This window comes from Bubalus bubalis, chromosome 5 (assembly GCF_019923935.1).
Source record: "Bubalus bubalis isolate 160015118507 breed Murrah chromosome 5, NDDB_SH_1, whole genome shotgun sequence".
NCBI classification, from domain to species: Eukaryota; Metazoa; Chordata; class Mammalia; order Artiodactyla; family Bovidae; genus Bubalus; species Bubalus bubalis.
In genome coordinates, this window is record NC_059161.1 from 116738467 (window position 1) to 116753967 (window position 15501).

The 15501-nt window shown below is 50.3% G+C and overlaps 1 protein-coding gene across 5 annotated transcripts in view; it reads right to left on the bottom strand.

Moving 5' to 3' along the window:
• Nucleotides 1-15501, bottom strand: part of NFRKB (nuclear factor related to kappaB binding protein) — a 32615-nt gene that overhangs the window by 11527 nt on the left and 5587 nt on the right. For 3 of the 5 annotated variants that reach the window (XM_025286418.3, XM_025286415.3, XM_025286416.3), the window contains exons 4-16: nt 10751-10878; nt 9927-10101; nt 9298-9399; nt 8603-8676; nt 7719-7803; nt 7189-7369; nt 6866-6974; nt 6510-6636; nt 6200-6265; nt 3851-3930; nt 3683-3729; nt 849-909; nt 278-452 (exon numbers count right to left, since the gene is read on the bottom strand). In XM_025286418.3, the coding sequence (XP_025142203.3) occupies nt 278-452; nt 849-909; nt 3683-3729; nt 3851-3930; nt 6200-6265; nt 6510-6636; nt 6866-6974; nt 7189-7369; nt 7719-7803; nt 8603-8676; nt 9298-9399; nt 9927-10101; nt 10751-10878 (1410 nt within the window). Of the gene's footprint in view, nt 1-277; nt 453-848; nt 910-3682; nt 3730-3850; nt 3931-6199; nt 6266-6509; nt 6637-6865; nt 6975-7188; nt 7370-7718; nt 7804-8602; nt 8677-9297; nt 9400-9926; nt 10102-10750; nt 10879-11830; nt 12019-15501 lie in introns of all 5 variants that reach the window. The other 2 variants (XM_025286420.3, XM_025286419.3) reach the window with 2 other exon arrangements.

The window sequence follows — 15501 nt, forward strand, 5'->3', positions numbered from 1 at the left end:
GGTCCAGTGGTTACGAGACTGCCAACAATTCATTGTACAAAAAAGGTGAAAAACCTCACCTTTAAAAGAAGCCCAGTCTGGAGGAAACAAATTCTGGCACCTAAGCTAACTGAACTATTCCTAAAGGAACGTAAACTTGAGCACAGAATCTGGAAAGAAAACAAGGATTCCCTGTAACTCTCTGGGCAGGAGCCCACCCTCCATGTCCCCACTGCAAAGCTTCCTGGAGCTGACCCTCCAGCCTTTGCTGGAGGTGGGGGTGGGGGTGGTGGCGCACCCAGGGACAGGATGGTGACGTAGGCAGGCCGGTCAGAGCGCAGCAGGGAGTGCTCCCGCGCCTTGTTGAGCGAGGTCTCCTTGTCGAACACACCCTTCACGGGCCCCACCACGGACTCGAAGCCGTGCATGCGGAAGGTGAAGGCCTTGTGGGGCTGGCTGTACCGGTAGCGCTCCTGTCAAGAGAAGGGACAGAGCTCCTGAGTCAGTCAGAGGGCTATCTCCAGCCACCCCAAACAGTAAGGGGTCAGCCTGGAGAGACTGGAACAAGGAGGAATCAGGCTATTCCACTAGGACCACTGAGCCGACCAGAGTGGTGAAAGGATGACTCCCAAAGGCCAGTCACTAGCAAAGTCATCCAGAAGCCAATGTGTTTTGTTATCTGCAAAAAAACCATCAAAAGGTTTCTCGTTCCCTTCCTCACACCATCTCTGCTCTGGAAAAGCAATCCCGACTAAGGGAACAGCGAGGTTAAGAGTGTGAGCTGCTTCCAAGAATGCTGGGCTCAGAGCATCTCTTCTTCACCTGGTCTCGCAGACAGAGATTTACACTGGGTTCCAGTTTTTTCTCACCTGCTCCTGAAAAACTCGCTTCTCCTCCCCTGTGCTGGGCCGCACCACGTAGTCAGTCCTTCTGGAACACAAAGACCTATGGGTCCATTGCCCTCCACCAGTGCCCAGAACCACCAGGCCCATCACCCCTTCTCCAGCATCCAGAACCACCATGGTCCATCACCCCTATTCCAGTGTTCAGAACCACCAGGGTCCATTGCCCTGAACCACCAGGGTCCAATGCCCTTTCTTCAGCACCCAGAACCACCAGGGTCCATCACCCTTTTTCCAGTGTCCAGAACCATCAGGTCCATTGCCCCTTCTCCAGCGTCCAGAACCACCAGGGTCCATTGCCCCTTCTTCAGCACCCAGAACCACCAGGCCCAGCACCCCTATTCCAGTGTCCAGAACCACCAGGGTTCATTGCCCCTTCTCCAGCGTCCAGAACCACCAGGGTCCATCACGCCTTCTCCAGTGCCCAGAACCACCAAGGTCCATCGCCCCTTCTCCAGTATCCAGAACCACCAGTGTTGGGGGCCGGCGTGAGGCACTCCGCCCATGGCAAAGGTCATGAGGAAGGAGGCTCGACATACGCAAAGGCGGGATCGAGCCTCAGGAGTCTCCCTGGAAATCCTCGAGCATCTACCCCCATAACCAGAGCCTGCCTACTTTACTACTTTGCGCTCTCCCCTACACCTCTGACTTTACGGGGGGCTGTCCCCCACCACCTCTTTCGGAGGAGTTAACTTAGAGCTCCAGTTAATAATAATTCCTGGGCGTGATAGGAGTGTTTCAACCTACAAACTCCTCTGAAGATTCTCTAGCCTGCCTGACAGGCTTGTCTGGCCACATGTGATTGCTCACAGCCTCCCAACCGTGAGAGGCACAAGATGCTTTAAACCTTCTAAAAACAGGTTCCTTAGAAAAGTTAGAAAACCATTAGTATAAGTATAGTGGGCTGATTAGAAATTGTATTGGTGAAGGGTTTTTCATTTGTTGAGCCAATGTTTGCTGCTAAGTCTCCATATCCCCTGCCCTTACACACATTAATGAATATATAGAAGAAATAAGTATTAACCTTTGATATAAATCACATTAGACCTTAGACTAAGTAAATTCTTTCCTTAACTAAAACCCACTACACCCTCACCCTATAGGAATGTAACTTTATTTGGGTGGCGTCTGTTTTAAGAATAATCACCCTTGGAGAAATAAGTGTCCTGGTTGACTGACCGCTGTCACAAGGAGAGGGTCATAAATTGTCAGCAGGCCCCCTGGCCAGAAGATGATGTAACACCCCTAAGACCTCTGTATACATTTGTATGAAGCACCTGACTTTGATAAAAGTCAGGACTGCTGACCCCGCGTGACTTTTGCATAACATCTCAGTGTATAAAAACAGACTCTGGAAAATAAAGAATTGGGATCAGTTTCTCAAAATACTGGTCTCCCCATGTCGCGCTCTCTCTCACTCTGGCTGAGTCTCCATCTGGAGCACGGAACCCGCCACGCTTACTAATTATGCCTGGGCTTCTAAGATCCGACCGGGGAGGCCTCAGTGTCTCCTCTCCTTTGGGAGAACGGAAGGACGCCTGCGGCCTCCGTAAGTGGTGCAAACGTCTTGTCTTGAAGTTTTATTGGTCTCCCGCGTAAACCAAGCTACTCAGACTCTTTTCTCCACTGAATTTTCCTACTGAGCTATCCTTATTCTATTACTCTTTATATCTTTGAAGAATAAATAATTAAATAGGTCGCCGACGCCGTCCCCGCTTCGAATACCCTGGATCAGCCGGGGCTGGACCCCGGCACACCCGAGTCCATCACCCCTTCTCCAATACCCAGAACCTCCAGGGTCCATCGCCCTTTCTTCAGCACCCAGAACCACTAGGGTCCATCGCCCTTTTTCCAGTGTCCAGAACCATCAGGTCCACTGCCCCTTCTCCTGCACCCAGAACCACCAAGGCCAGAACCATCAGGTCCATTGCCCCTTCTCCAGCACCCAGAACCACCAGGTCCACTGCCCCTTCTCCAGCACCCAGAACCACCAGGGTCCATCGCCCCTTCTCCTGCACCCAGAACCACCAAAGTCCATCACCCCTTCTCCAGCACCCAGAACCACCAAGGTCCATCGCCCCTTCTCCTGCACCCAGAACCACCAAGGTCCATTGCCCCTTCTCCAGCACCCAGAGCCACCAGGGTCCATCGCCCCTTCTCCTGCACCCAGAACCACTAAGGTCCATCACCCCTTCTCCAGCACCCAGAACCATCAGGTCCACTGCCCCTTCTCCAGCACCCAGAGCCACCAGGCTCCATCGCCCCTTCTCCAGCACCCAGAACCACAGGGTCCATCGCCCCTTCTCCAGCATACAGAACCACCAGGGTCCATCGCCCCTTCTCCAGCACCCAGAACCACCAGGGTCCATCACCGCTTTTCCAGCATCCAGAACTACCAGGCTCAGTGCCCCTTTTCCAGTGTCCAGAAGCACCAGGTCCATTGCCCCTTCTCCAGCACCCAGAATCACTGGGTCTATCACCCCTTCTCCAGTGCCTAGAACTACCAGGTCCATCACCTCTTCTCCAGCACCCAAGACCACCATTCTCCAAGGGAACTGAAGGGAGACTGGAGAAAAGCACACAGCTACAGGTGGATCCTGCCGCTCAGACTCCTGGGGCAACACTCCTACTTTGGGAGCACGCTGCCCCCGAGGGAGGCCGAGGTAGGCAAGGACCCATGGACCCAATCTCTTTCAAGCTCTCTGGCTCTAACGTACAAGGACGTGTCAGCACAACCAGGGCGGGACTGAGACAAGGGTTTCCTGGGGCACCACCCTCAGTCAGGGTACTGCTATACTCACACCCGAGGAACAGGCGTTGTGGCATCTGAGCTGTCCTCAGTTTCTTGCTGGAGAAAGGAAAACAGTGACAGGTCAATGGACTGCAGAATTCTGTTTAACTTCTGGAAGCCCAAGACGAGAGCTGGTGTTTTTCAACAACATACCGTACAGAAGGTTCTTACAACATACCTTACAGAAGGCCTGGTCTTTGGTTTCCAGCCACAGCTGGAAGAGTGCAGCTAATTCCTTTTCATTGTCTTGGGACTGGCCTATTGGAACAAAAGGCAAAAAATAACAACAATGTGATCTAAAGGCACAACGTAAGGACCCCACTTCCTCCTTCTGGCTGTACCTATGCCCGAGGAAGAACCTGTCAGGACTATGGCAATGGTCCTGTGTACAGAACAGCCCTCGCAGGACTTCCACACGCAGGATGAAACTGGACTGCTATCTGACAACACGCAGTGTGGAAATTAACTTGAAACTGACTTGAAGGGACTAAAAACCTGACGGGATTAACATCAAGTGTCTGATGGGCATCCCCACAGGCTGTCTAGCCAGCACCTTAACTCCTCAGTCACCTGATCTTGGTGGCCTCCCTCTACCCCAGCCAAGCACTCCCACAATCACAACTAGATCTTGTCATTCTCCAAAAGAGCAATCTTCAAGATGCCTAATCCAGTTTCTCAACCCTGGTAATACAAGATTACCTGGGAACTTTTGAAAATGCTGAGGCTCAGGCTCCCCAAAACCAACTAATCAGAACAGGTGTGGGGAAGGCCCAGGCATCAGAATTTTTTAAAGCTTCCCAGGACATTCCTGGCAGGCCAGTGCTCAAGACTCCGTGATTGCAATGCATGAAGTGCTGGTCTGAACCCTGGTCAGGGAATGAAGATCCCACATGCAATGCAGCACGGCCAACAAAAAATTTTTTAAATAAATAACAGCAGCAGCAAACACTTGTAGAAAGCGCGGTCCAGATCCACTGTCTCCCTAACTGGAGGCAAGCTACAGGAGAGGGCCTTGACAGCCAGGACACGCAGCTCTCCACCGTGCACGCAGAGGTCAGCTTTGTGGCTGTTTGCCTATGTCATGTCTCTGGCTGCCCTGCACAGGGCAGAGCTGAGCAGCTGCAGCGGATGTATCTGACCCACAAGCCTGAGACACTTACTCCCTGGTTGGGTCTGGCCTGCCACCCCCAGCCCCATGCCAGGTGGACCCATGGCCTCAGCACACCTCTGACCACAGCCTGCGTCACTTTTCCAAGAGCATCACCATTTCTTCATGCCCACAGACCCCGTCTTGACCTTCCTGAGCTGCAGGAACCATGGAGGCTAAGGAACACTCCCCATCTCCTGACTGAGACCTCATGGCTTCCTCCCAACTCTGTGGTCACTGCCTCCAGTGTCCCCTCTGCCTCTCCCACCCTGGAGTCTCTCAAGGCTTCATCCCAGGCCCTCTGGCCTCCTCACTGGGCCCATGCCTCTGGCTTCTCTTACTGCACACATGCCCACAGCTCTCTACCCTGACTCTCTGGTCTGGACTCTAAACCCACCATTATCTCTTTGCAGGCTGGTGTGATCCTAAAAGGAAGCTTCCCCACCCCACTGACCCACACCACTCCCTCCATGGGAGTCTTCTCCCCTCCCACTGCTGGGCTGGTCCCTAGCCATCGTGAAGAACTCTGTTCAAATGACCTTCCCCAAGACAGCTGTCTCGAACTCTGCATTCACAGCACACCAATGCGTCATCACAAATATCTACCCCTACCAGCACTTCCCTTACAGAATGTGCACGTTTGCGATTTGAGTACCTGTTCCCCAAACAAGTCTTAAGCTCCACCAAGAGGGGAACATACAGTTTACGTCACAAACCATCATACCCCCAACACCTAATACTGCCTGACACCTAGAAAGTGAATCACTGTTGTAAGGAAGGAATGAACCTACTGCTTCACAAGCTTCTCTCCGTGTTTCTCTTCACAGACCACTAGACAGAGTGGAGAGAGGTCTGAGTATTTCCACAGGAAATCAACATGAATCTTCCTCTCATCACCAAGTTATTTCAAGTACACATTACAACTTACACAGTATGTGGGACTTTACAAATTTATAACAAAGGAAGTCTTTCCTGTAGAAACAGCTTACTTGGGGCTGCCTGACGCATTATCCTCAACAACAAAGCCCATTTTAGGAAAGAAAAACAATCATATTACTGTAAGTTACACTAAGGGCACAGATATGAATGATACAAACACAGGTGCTAATGTAAGACCCCCCACAGATTTCGATTCAGCAGCCCTGGGGTGCATCGGGACAGAGGGCAATTTCAGCTTAGCCAAAACCCAATGGGGTTCATGAACTTAGACCGTGAGAGTTCCTAAGGGCCTGGAAGGATCCTCCTACTGAGCAAAACAAGGCCTAATACGGCACTCTCAACATTCTCATGGCCTGCACTGCCCGGAAGGCATCAGAAACTTAGGGGAGAAAAAGAGAGAAAGAGCACCTCTGTGACAGGTCAGTGGTATGCAGTACTCACCAAGCAGTTTCCACTGCTGGGTTTTCTCCTTGAATTCAACAAACGGAGAGAAGCTGGACGGCACAGCTACAAGAAATGGATGCCCATAAGCAAGCCACACAGGCCAGAGAGTGCAGAACCCAGAACCACTGACTCCCCTGGGCTGGGAGGTCACTTCTGTATGTCAACAGCATATCAGGGCAGCACAGCCCACTGCCACATGGCGTCAGGCAGGGTCATGATGGATGTAAGCAGTGAGGCTGCATTCTAATAGGAGAATCGGACAAAGAGAGGGAGGGAGATACTGACCCTACAGAAAAAAGCACCTTACCACGGCTTTCTCCAGCAAGATACTGCAGGGCTGGTAATACCAACTCTGCCCAGTTGGGGGCCGCAGAGAACCAGCTATTGAGGGAGCTGGCTGGAGAGGACTGCCAGTCCAAAACCCGCTCTTCTAGCTGAGGGAGAAAGTAAAGGCAGGACCTGGTTAGATTTCCATTCTGTTTCAACACACTGGCAATTCTATGACTGTGCCGAACGAGCCAGTGGGGTCTGTCTAGTGAGCCCAATTCACAAAGCAAGTTGGCTGCAGATCTTTGGGGAGAGCCCAGAATTCTCAAGCCACAGTCTGCTAAAGATTTCTACCACCTGAAACCGCAGTGCCCTTGGCTTTTCCTAAACTCTTACCAAAGGAAGACTAGCCTGTCCCTCCAGCAGTAGGATCTCCAGCAGAAGAGAGAAGAAGCTGGAAGATATTTCATTGATTCCAAGGCAAGGTTTGAGGTCTTCGAGAGGCCTAGTAAGGGAAGAAAAAGATAAGGACCACCACCAAAAAAAAACAAAAACCCACAACTCTCAGTTGCTGTAGGTCCTCCAAGCCTCCTAGCAGTCACAGAACAGTTCAGTGAAGGACCATACCATGCACTTTCCCCAGGACCCTGGGACTCAGGGTTCAGAGGAGGCACCAACACAGGGGTGGCCCTGAGCCATGAACCCCTCTGCTCACTTACTCTTCCTTGATGGCAGGTATGGCCAGTGGGGATGGAGCCTGTGAGAGGGGTGGGAGCCCTTCAGGACCGCTCAGGGGTTCGGCCAGGTCCTCTACCTCTGACTTGATCAATTTTATTTTCTTCTTCTTCCTTTCCTCTTTTTCTTTAACCTTTTTTTTAAGGACAGCCAAGTCATATAGGGCTGGGGGAAAAAAACAACATAAGTCATAAAACTGCAACTTCTACATCAGGAAATGAGGGAGCTTATCTGCTTATTATTTTCCCAAGGCCCACTAGCAAATCAAAGAAAAGCCTCAGTAATAAGACATAGTTTTGTTTTTAAAACCAAACCCAATGAGTGCTTTAAAAAGCCAATGATCTGCTGATCTGATTTAATAACCATTCTCCACCTACAAATCCGTAAGAGGTGATAACGAAACAAAGATCATCAGCAAGGAAGAGGCTGTGGCTACATTTCCTTCTGCGCTATGCAGAGGCCTATATAAGCAGACACCAGTCGGACGATGGCCACCTCTGCAGGATGTTCTTACCTGCTAGCGAGCCCTTCCTGCCGGCGTTCACTCGAGTCATGATGTCATTCAGAGTCAAGTCCCCTGTCAACAGGTCCGGATGATCCTAGACACGATATTCAGAGATGTGTTATCAAGGCCCCAGAGAGGAGCTAAGCACTGCTGGTGATTTTGCCCGTGTACCTAACAGACACAATTAGATGGTATGTGTGCTTGAGGAAACTGTGTTGAGTTTAAAAAGTACATGGAGAAAAACTACTGCTCTAACAGGGCAGACAAGAACCTTTCATGTGCGGCATTTACAGTTCATAAAGCTCTTGTGCGTTCTTTATATGTTCTTCAAGTAGTATTGTTAAGAGGTGCTATGTTTTACAAAGACTGACATTGTGGCTCAGAGAAATGAAGGGATTCACCCAACGTCACTGTGAATGGAGAAGACAAGAGACAGAACCTGGATTTAATTCCCATGGAGACTCGGCCCATCTCACCCCTCCACCTTAGAAGGACTGCCTTTCCTTCCTCCACTACACTTTCTGGCTTGGCGTTACCTTGATCTGGTGGTGTGGAGGAACAGAAACACAAAATGTGGGAGGAGTTCAGGCTCTGCTGCTAGCCATCAGGCAGAAGACAAGCTCCCTGGCCTGAGACCTGCTAACTGGACATAATGATTCACGCAGCAGTACTGCCCTAAAAACTAGATGAGACATCACAGTGAGCACGTCTTATGAAGCCAAAGTGTTTGTCTTCTCCTCACGTCTTTGGTGTTCCTGGGCCTCCATGCTGCTCCTGCCCACTAATAAGTACAAGGAAAGGGGACTGAGGACACAGTGACTCCCTGTACGGTCCTCAGGACACCCGCCTGGAGATAAGACTGACCACCTACCCACTACCCCCTCCAATCTTACTGGTTGGTATTTCCGCTTCTCGTGGTGCTTCTTTAACATTATCTTCAGGTCGCTGTCCCCCAGCTCTATTTTATCTGGGAGAAAAGGAATTGAAGCACATGGGTAGTCCTTATTTCCACAGGGCTTAGACTCACATTTCCTGGCCATTAGTGTCCGTAAGGAAGACACTGCTGGGCTCCCTTCTGACTCACGCTACAAGTACCACAGTCTTAGAACATGGACAGTCCCTGACTCAACTCTGCCGCTCTTCTGTAACCTGGTCAGTAACAATCATCTCCGTACGCAGCTGCTCCTGAATTTCTTCACAGTCTTCTTTAATTCCTATTCAATTAAGAAAATTCTCAAAAAAAAAAAAAAGAATATTCTCTAATTCCATGGATATGCCAAGCAACTGTTATGCCTCTGGTTACCTCTCTTGTTCTATTATTAAACTGTCCCTTAGTAAATTGTTATTTTAAGATTCTGCTTTCTTTAGGCCAAAATGCCAGCTGATCAACTCCTAAGGGAAATTTTCAAAGTAAAGGAAAGAATGCAAGCTGGCCTATTTGTAAAAAAGTAGAGCCAAACAAAAACTTCTCCAAACCTCCTAGGTCTAAGGAACACTGCTCTTTTTCTGGCAGAAGCAGCCAGTGCTGCTCCCCCCACCACACCCCCCTCAACACCCCTCCATGCCCCGGCACCAGACCAGCGCTCACCTGCGGTTTTCATGTCCGTGGTGGAGAGCGTGGGCACCACCCTCAGGGGCACAGCAGGGCTCGGGGAGCGTGCTGGGGAGCTTGGGAGCCACGAGCTGAGATCTTCAAAAGAAAAGTTTCCTTGTAAACCAACATGGTCTTGGACCCTGGCAGGGGAGACTGGGCAAGTGGTCATTTGGGTTCAAGATGGCTAAGCCAACAATCAGGAAGCCAGGTTCCAGCACTCCCTCTGCACCCCTCCAGCTGGACTGTAGCTCTGAGGTCATGTAAGCAGCTTTTCCAGGAGGACAGACATCCACAGTGGTGAGTCACTGTGGAGGCCAGGTCACTACGCCCCTCCTGTGGGGAAGCAATCCTCTCGAGCAGCCGGCAGAACTAGAGAGCCTGCGGTAGGCCCGCGGGCACCCAAGCGCCAAGAGCGAAGTGGTCTGCAGTCACAGGCCCCCAGCGGGAGTGTCTCAGGGCCCGAGGACCAGGGGCTCCGAGCTCCACCACTGGCCCAGACAGACCACAGGGCACAGGCATGGCTTCCTCATCGCGGGGGTGCGGAAACGGTGCCCACTGGCTCCAGGCAGACAAGGAGCGGCAGTGGAGATGGACGCAAGCCCTGGGGGCCCAAAAACACGCACCCTCCTCGTCGGAGGACAGCGCCGTGTCCCCACACTCCTCCTTCACCTCCCGCAGGACCTTCAGGTAGCGCTGCTGGGTGCGCCACTCCCGTTCCTCGGGCGCGCGCGACGGCCAGGGCCGCTTCTGCCGGGACGGGAAGGCGGGGCCGCTCCGCCGGGCCATCTCCAGCAGGTCCTGCAGACAGGACAGACAGGACGGGGTCCTGGAAGCTTACCCTGGCTGGTCCCCCAAGTCCATGCTTCCTTCTCTTCTTCAACGAGCTCAATTCCCTCCGTCCGATCACAAAGAACGTGGATAAGTACGTTCAAACAAAAGGGGCTTATATTGATTATGGTGGAAAATCCCAAATCGGAGAGCTAGTCCACCGAGAATGAGTACTTATACCCGAGTATTATACTTATACCTAAATATTTCCACACCGAAACTTACAGGTCCTCTGAGGGCCACAACTACCTGACCCCGAGGCCTCCCAAGGCTGGTCCAGACCTGGGGCCACTAAACCTGGCTCCCCTCAGGCAGCCAGACGTGAAACTGAGGGCAACCTGGTTCTCCTGCACGGCCCACCATGGACCTGAAAGCCACCTCTCTGGGTAAGAAGCTACGACATTTCATCGTATCTAAGAGGTCTCCTTTCTTCCCTCTGTTCTAACGTCTCTGAAACTAGGACACGTCTGAAAAGGCACCTTAAAAAGGAAGGGCGCACTTGGCCGTGTTGGGGGTGGACGGGCAGTTTCCTTCCTTGTGGTCTTTCCTTGCTGCCCCGCCCGCCCCTCCAGGTCACCAGGTGCGTGTCCGCCCCGCTCCCGGGAGGGCGGTCACTTACGCTGCGCGAGGCCAGGATCTGCTTCAGCAGCCGGTGGAAGTACTGCTGCTGGGAGCTGAGGTAGCGCTTGTACTGTGACCGGAAGCACAGCTGCCGGTACTTGACCACCTCGGGGTTGAAGTGTCCGTCTGCAGGAACAGGCACCGCCACGTCAGCCACCGTCCACGTGGGCTGGGGAGGGGACAGCTCTGCACTGACCAGGGGACGGTGTTGGGGGAGGGGAGCCTGCGGGCGGGGGGCGGGGGGAGGGCGGTGGGAAGACACAGGAAGCACACACGCCGGGACTCGACTCGCTGAGGCTGTGCAGGAACCAGCCTGGAACAACCGTCAAGGGCAAGAAGAGTCGCCCTAGAGGCGGCGACATAAAATGAGGCCTGATTAGAGCAACCATGGGAAACGCCAGCTAATGAACGTGGGTCAGTTTCATGGGTGTGCACTGTACGTATTGTTTCTCAACTTTTCTCATGTTTACAAAATTTCAAGATCAGGATTGATGTATACATACTACTATGTATAAAACAGATAAATAATGAGAACCTTCTGTGTAGTTTGGGGAACTCTACGGATTTGAAGCAGGAGAATAACACAACCAAGAGCAAAAGAGAAAGACGGTCACCCTGCAGTGGTCCAGGTGAGGGCCGACAGTGGCCTGGTCCCACCTCATCTCCCCACACCCAGGGCACAGCCGAGGCCCCAGGAGGCCTGTAGACCCTGCTGTGTGGGCCCCATGCGTGGCAGCCTCTTCTTCCACCAGCCTCCCTTCTGCTCCCTCCACCCCAGCCCCACTGGCCTCCATGCTATTTCCCAAGCACACCATACTTTCTCCTTCAAGTCCCCTCCACCCGCAGTGTTTCCTGTTAAGACCCAGTGTCTTCACAGCTTGCTCCTCAGATCTTCACGCAGCCTCTGTCCAAACGCACCTCATCAGAGAAGCCCTACCCAACTACCACCCAAGACAGCTCCTTCGTGTCATTCCCAGGCCCACTACCCTTCCTTAGTCTCTGCAGTGCGTAACACCAAGACACACTTGCTTATCTATTATCTTGTTTTCCCCTATTAGAATTAAGAGCATGAATGCACCTCCAGAACCTTGAAGAAAGCCGTATGTCAGCTGATGAGTTAAGTAGTGGTTAAGTGACCGGCAGTAGAGCCTTGAGATGTATTTCAAGGGACAAAGGTTAGACCTGCTGACAGCCTGGACGCTGGGGCAGGAAGAGGAGCGTGGTACCCAGATCACTCGACACGGGCAACTGGTGCCATTGCGGGAGCTGTGGTGAGAGAAGTCGTTTTGGAATATTAGATTTGAGCAGGGTGCTACAATGTGAACTTAAGGAGACAGATGGAACAGCTAATCTCAGAAAGCTAAAACACGGCATCAGGATGTCTGTTTTTATTCGAACCACCTTTAATGACATTGCAACGTAATCAATAACAGCAAACACTTAGAACAGCACCTGGCACATAACTGTCATCATGTAAGGGCCGTGCATGTATTAACTCACCTCATCTTCACAACCCCCCTTCCCTGCACAAAGAAGCACAACTACATTCTCAAATTACAGAAGAGCCTGAGGCGTGGAGAAATTATATAACTTGTCCAAGGTCACACAACTAAAAGGGGAAACTGAGTCTGAAAACAGGCCATCCAGCTCCAGAGCTCAAGCTCTCAGCCACCACATTGAATGCTGCCTGCTGTAGAGAAACAGGGAATTTGACTTTTAAGAAAAGAGGCAAGAGTTGAATGCTACTGACGCTGACATACAGGAGCTGGACGGAAATTCTACGCCTTTACGTCTGTACTTCTCTGATGTGACCTCTGTCAGTCTGTAGCTTCCCCCACTTTTGATAACCACGACAAATGCTCTATTAAAAGAGAATTCTGAGTACCTCAAACTAAAGAAAACACATCATTAAAATCAACTGTTTTTAGTATGCCTAATGTGGTCACTGGGATTTTTTTACCTGAACATGTGGCTCATGTAGTATTTCTATTGACCGCACTGAGCCACAGAACAGTGGAAAAGGCAACTACTGCCCTGGATGAGGTTGCTAAGAGGGCAAAAGAGCCTGGTAGGCGGTGGATTTTATTCCAAGTGAAGGCAATTGGCAAATATTCTGAAAACTGAAACTCCGAGATCCTCATGCTGGTGGCTGTGTGGAGATGGTGTCTGAAGTAGCCCCAATACAAGCTCCCAAAGAAGAGCTAGTAGATGGGAGCAGACAAGTAAGGAGGGAGAGTGGGCTTAATGGCAGGAGCAGAGGCAGGAACAGTGAGTCAATGAGGATTCAGCAGAGAGGGGTATGCTGGAAGGGTGTGTAAGGTCCAGGAGGAAGTCAGGAACTGGAAAGCCACAAGTGCCAAGTAGGGAGGCGAAAGTCTCACTTCAGACATCAGACATTACGGTCAAGACATCAGACATTACGGATGGGTTAAGAAGAGAACTGAAAATCATCTGCTGGTCTGCAAATGGCATTTTTACTGAAAAGAAATATGGACCAGAGGGAAAAATGAGCACTGGAATAAGTAGCAAAATAGGAATATGGGCCACACAGTAGCATAATAGCATTAAATTTCATACTGACATTCAGAATTTAAATTCAATACAGTATTTTAGTATTTCTGAACTTGATCATTTCTGGTTATCTAAGAGAATGTTCTTGCTTTTCGGAGATGAATGCTGAAAAATTAGGATTTTTCAAGTGGTTCAGGGAAAACTAAAAATAGTGGTAATAAGCACAATAAGGACAAGAAAATAAATGGGGCAAAATGTTAATAGTTGGTGAACCTGGTGAGGAGTATGTGGGTGTCAATTACAGATTCTTGTCACTTTTCTGTAGGTCTGAAGTTTAAAATTTAGAAAGGTGTGACAGGTGCAGGGGACAGCCCCCAAGGACTGCAAGCTATGATGTCTTTCCAGAAGTTTGGAGAAAAGGGAAAATGACAGATGATGATGAAGGGGACAGATGGTTAAAGACTTTTTTTAGTGTGAGATCCCTGATCCCATCTACAGACCGAAAAAGAAGAGGTACAGCAAATGCACATGGTGGAACAACTGCTAAGAAATGAGGTCCCAGAGGACGCAAAACACAAAAAGAGCAAGGGTGGGGGTCAGCCTTAAACGAAGAAAGGTCCTTCCTCTGAGACAAGCAGGTGAGGGGGCAACGACCACAGTGAGCTGGGCTGTGGCTACAAGTGGGAAGCTGAGTCCCTGACAGATGAGGCTTTCCTCGGAAACAGAAGGCCAGGGAGCCTGACAAGCATCTGGGCTTAAGAAGAAAAAGGATTCTATTTAAAACATTACCAGGAAAACAAAACCAAAGGTAAGAGAACTGGCAGCAATGCCAACTCGGTCAAGACACACAACCACAATCACCATGGTGATGCGGCCATCCTCAGCAACACTGGACCTGAAACACGATGCAGGACAGACCACACAACTCCTACCTTGACGTTCCTTGTCTGCATCCTCACCAGAACCATCACTCTGATTTGGAACGAAATGTGCCAACGTCACAGACAGTCCCTGACATGGCCTCAACCACCAGCCAGGCCTACCAGCATAACTCCCACCTGAGACCCTGGCTTCAGCCACGTAAACCCTGGCCAACCAGAGGGGGAAATCCTCCTTAATAACCCACCAAAGAAGGGAACACTCATTTGAACCCCTAAGATAATGAGGTATGAAATGACAAGCTTTTTCTCTCCAATATCTCTGCAGCTGTCAAACTGTCCAGTTTAACAAAACTCAAGAGGTGGTGTTTTTCAGGGGCTCCTGCCAAAGCAAAGTCACCCCAGAAAGCGGGAAGGGGAGAAGCACCTTCTGTTCCTCTCCATGGGACAGGGAGCAAAGCAAACAGGGACTTCAGAGTTACCCCAAACCCATTCTGGAATCCCCAGTGTAATTATGGATTCAGGAAAGGATTGGTGGGTGCTAAAACCACTGGGGAAAACAAAGGCTTTTTGAAAATAAGATTATCACATGGTCCCTAAATACGACCCTATAGACTGCATATTAATTACAGGGGGAAAAAAGTGCCCTTACAATCAGTAGGCCCGGCAGACACCACAGAACCAAGTGATCAAAAGCAAGACTGACATCACATGCCCCCTGTGGGGGTGGGGTTGGGGGATGAAAATTTCCCATTTCCTTTCTTGGCAAAATGTTTAACCCAAATTTATATTGTGGGGAAGCAACATGGTAACTCCCCAGAAAGCAAGACATTTTACAATTCAAGTGTCCTGGGCTTGTCACAAATGTATTTTGAAAGACAAGGGAAAAAAGGTCCTAGATTCAGGCAGCTGAGAGACAGGAAATCCACACACCACACACAAACCATGAGCGCAACCTGGATTTAAAAGCTGATCATAAAGGACACTGAACCACTGGGAAAATCTGAACAAGGGCTACTATACTATTTCCTGTTCACTGTGAAGTTTCTTGGGTGTGGCATTAACACTGTGATTATGTGGAAGGACGTCTTTGCTAAGAGATACACTATATGCTGAAGTGCCTGGTAGGAAAGTGTCAAGTTTTCTGCAGAAAAAAGTGTATGGGCATCACACACACATACACATGTGTGATAAACCAAACGGTAAACTGTCTTTAGTGAGTTCTGAAGACTAGTCATAAAGGGTGTCCTCAAGATGCTAATAACGTTTTGCTTCTTAATCTCAGCGGTGGCTACACAGCTGGGTTCATATAACAAATCAATGAGCAATACCTACTATGATTTATGCTTCCTATTAAGTG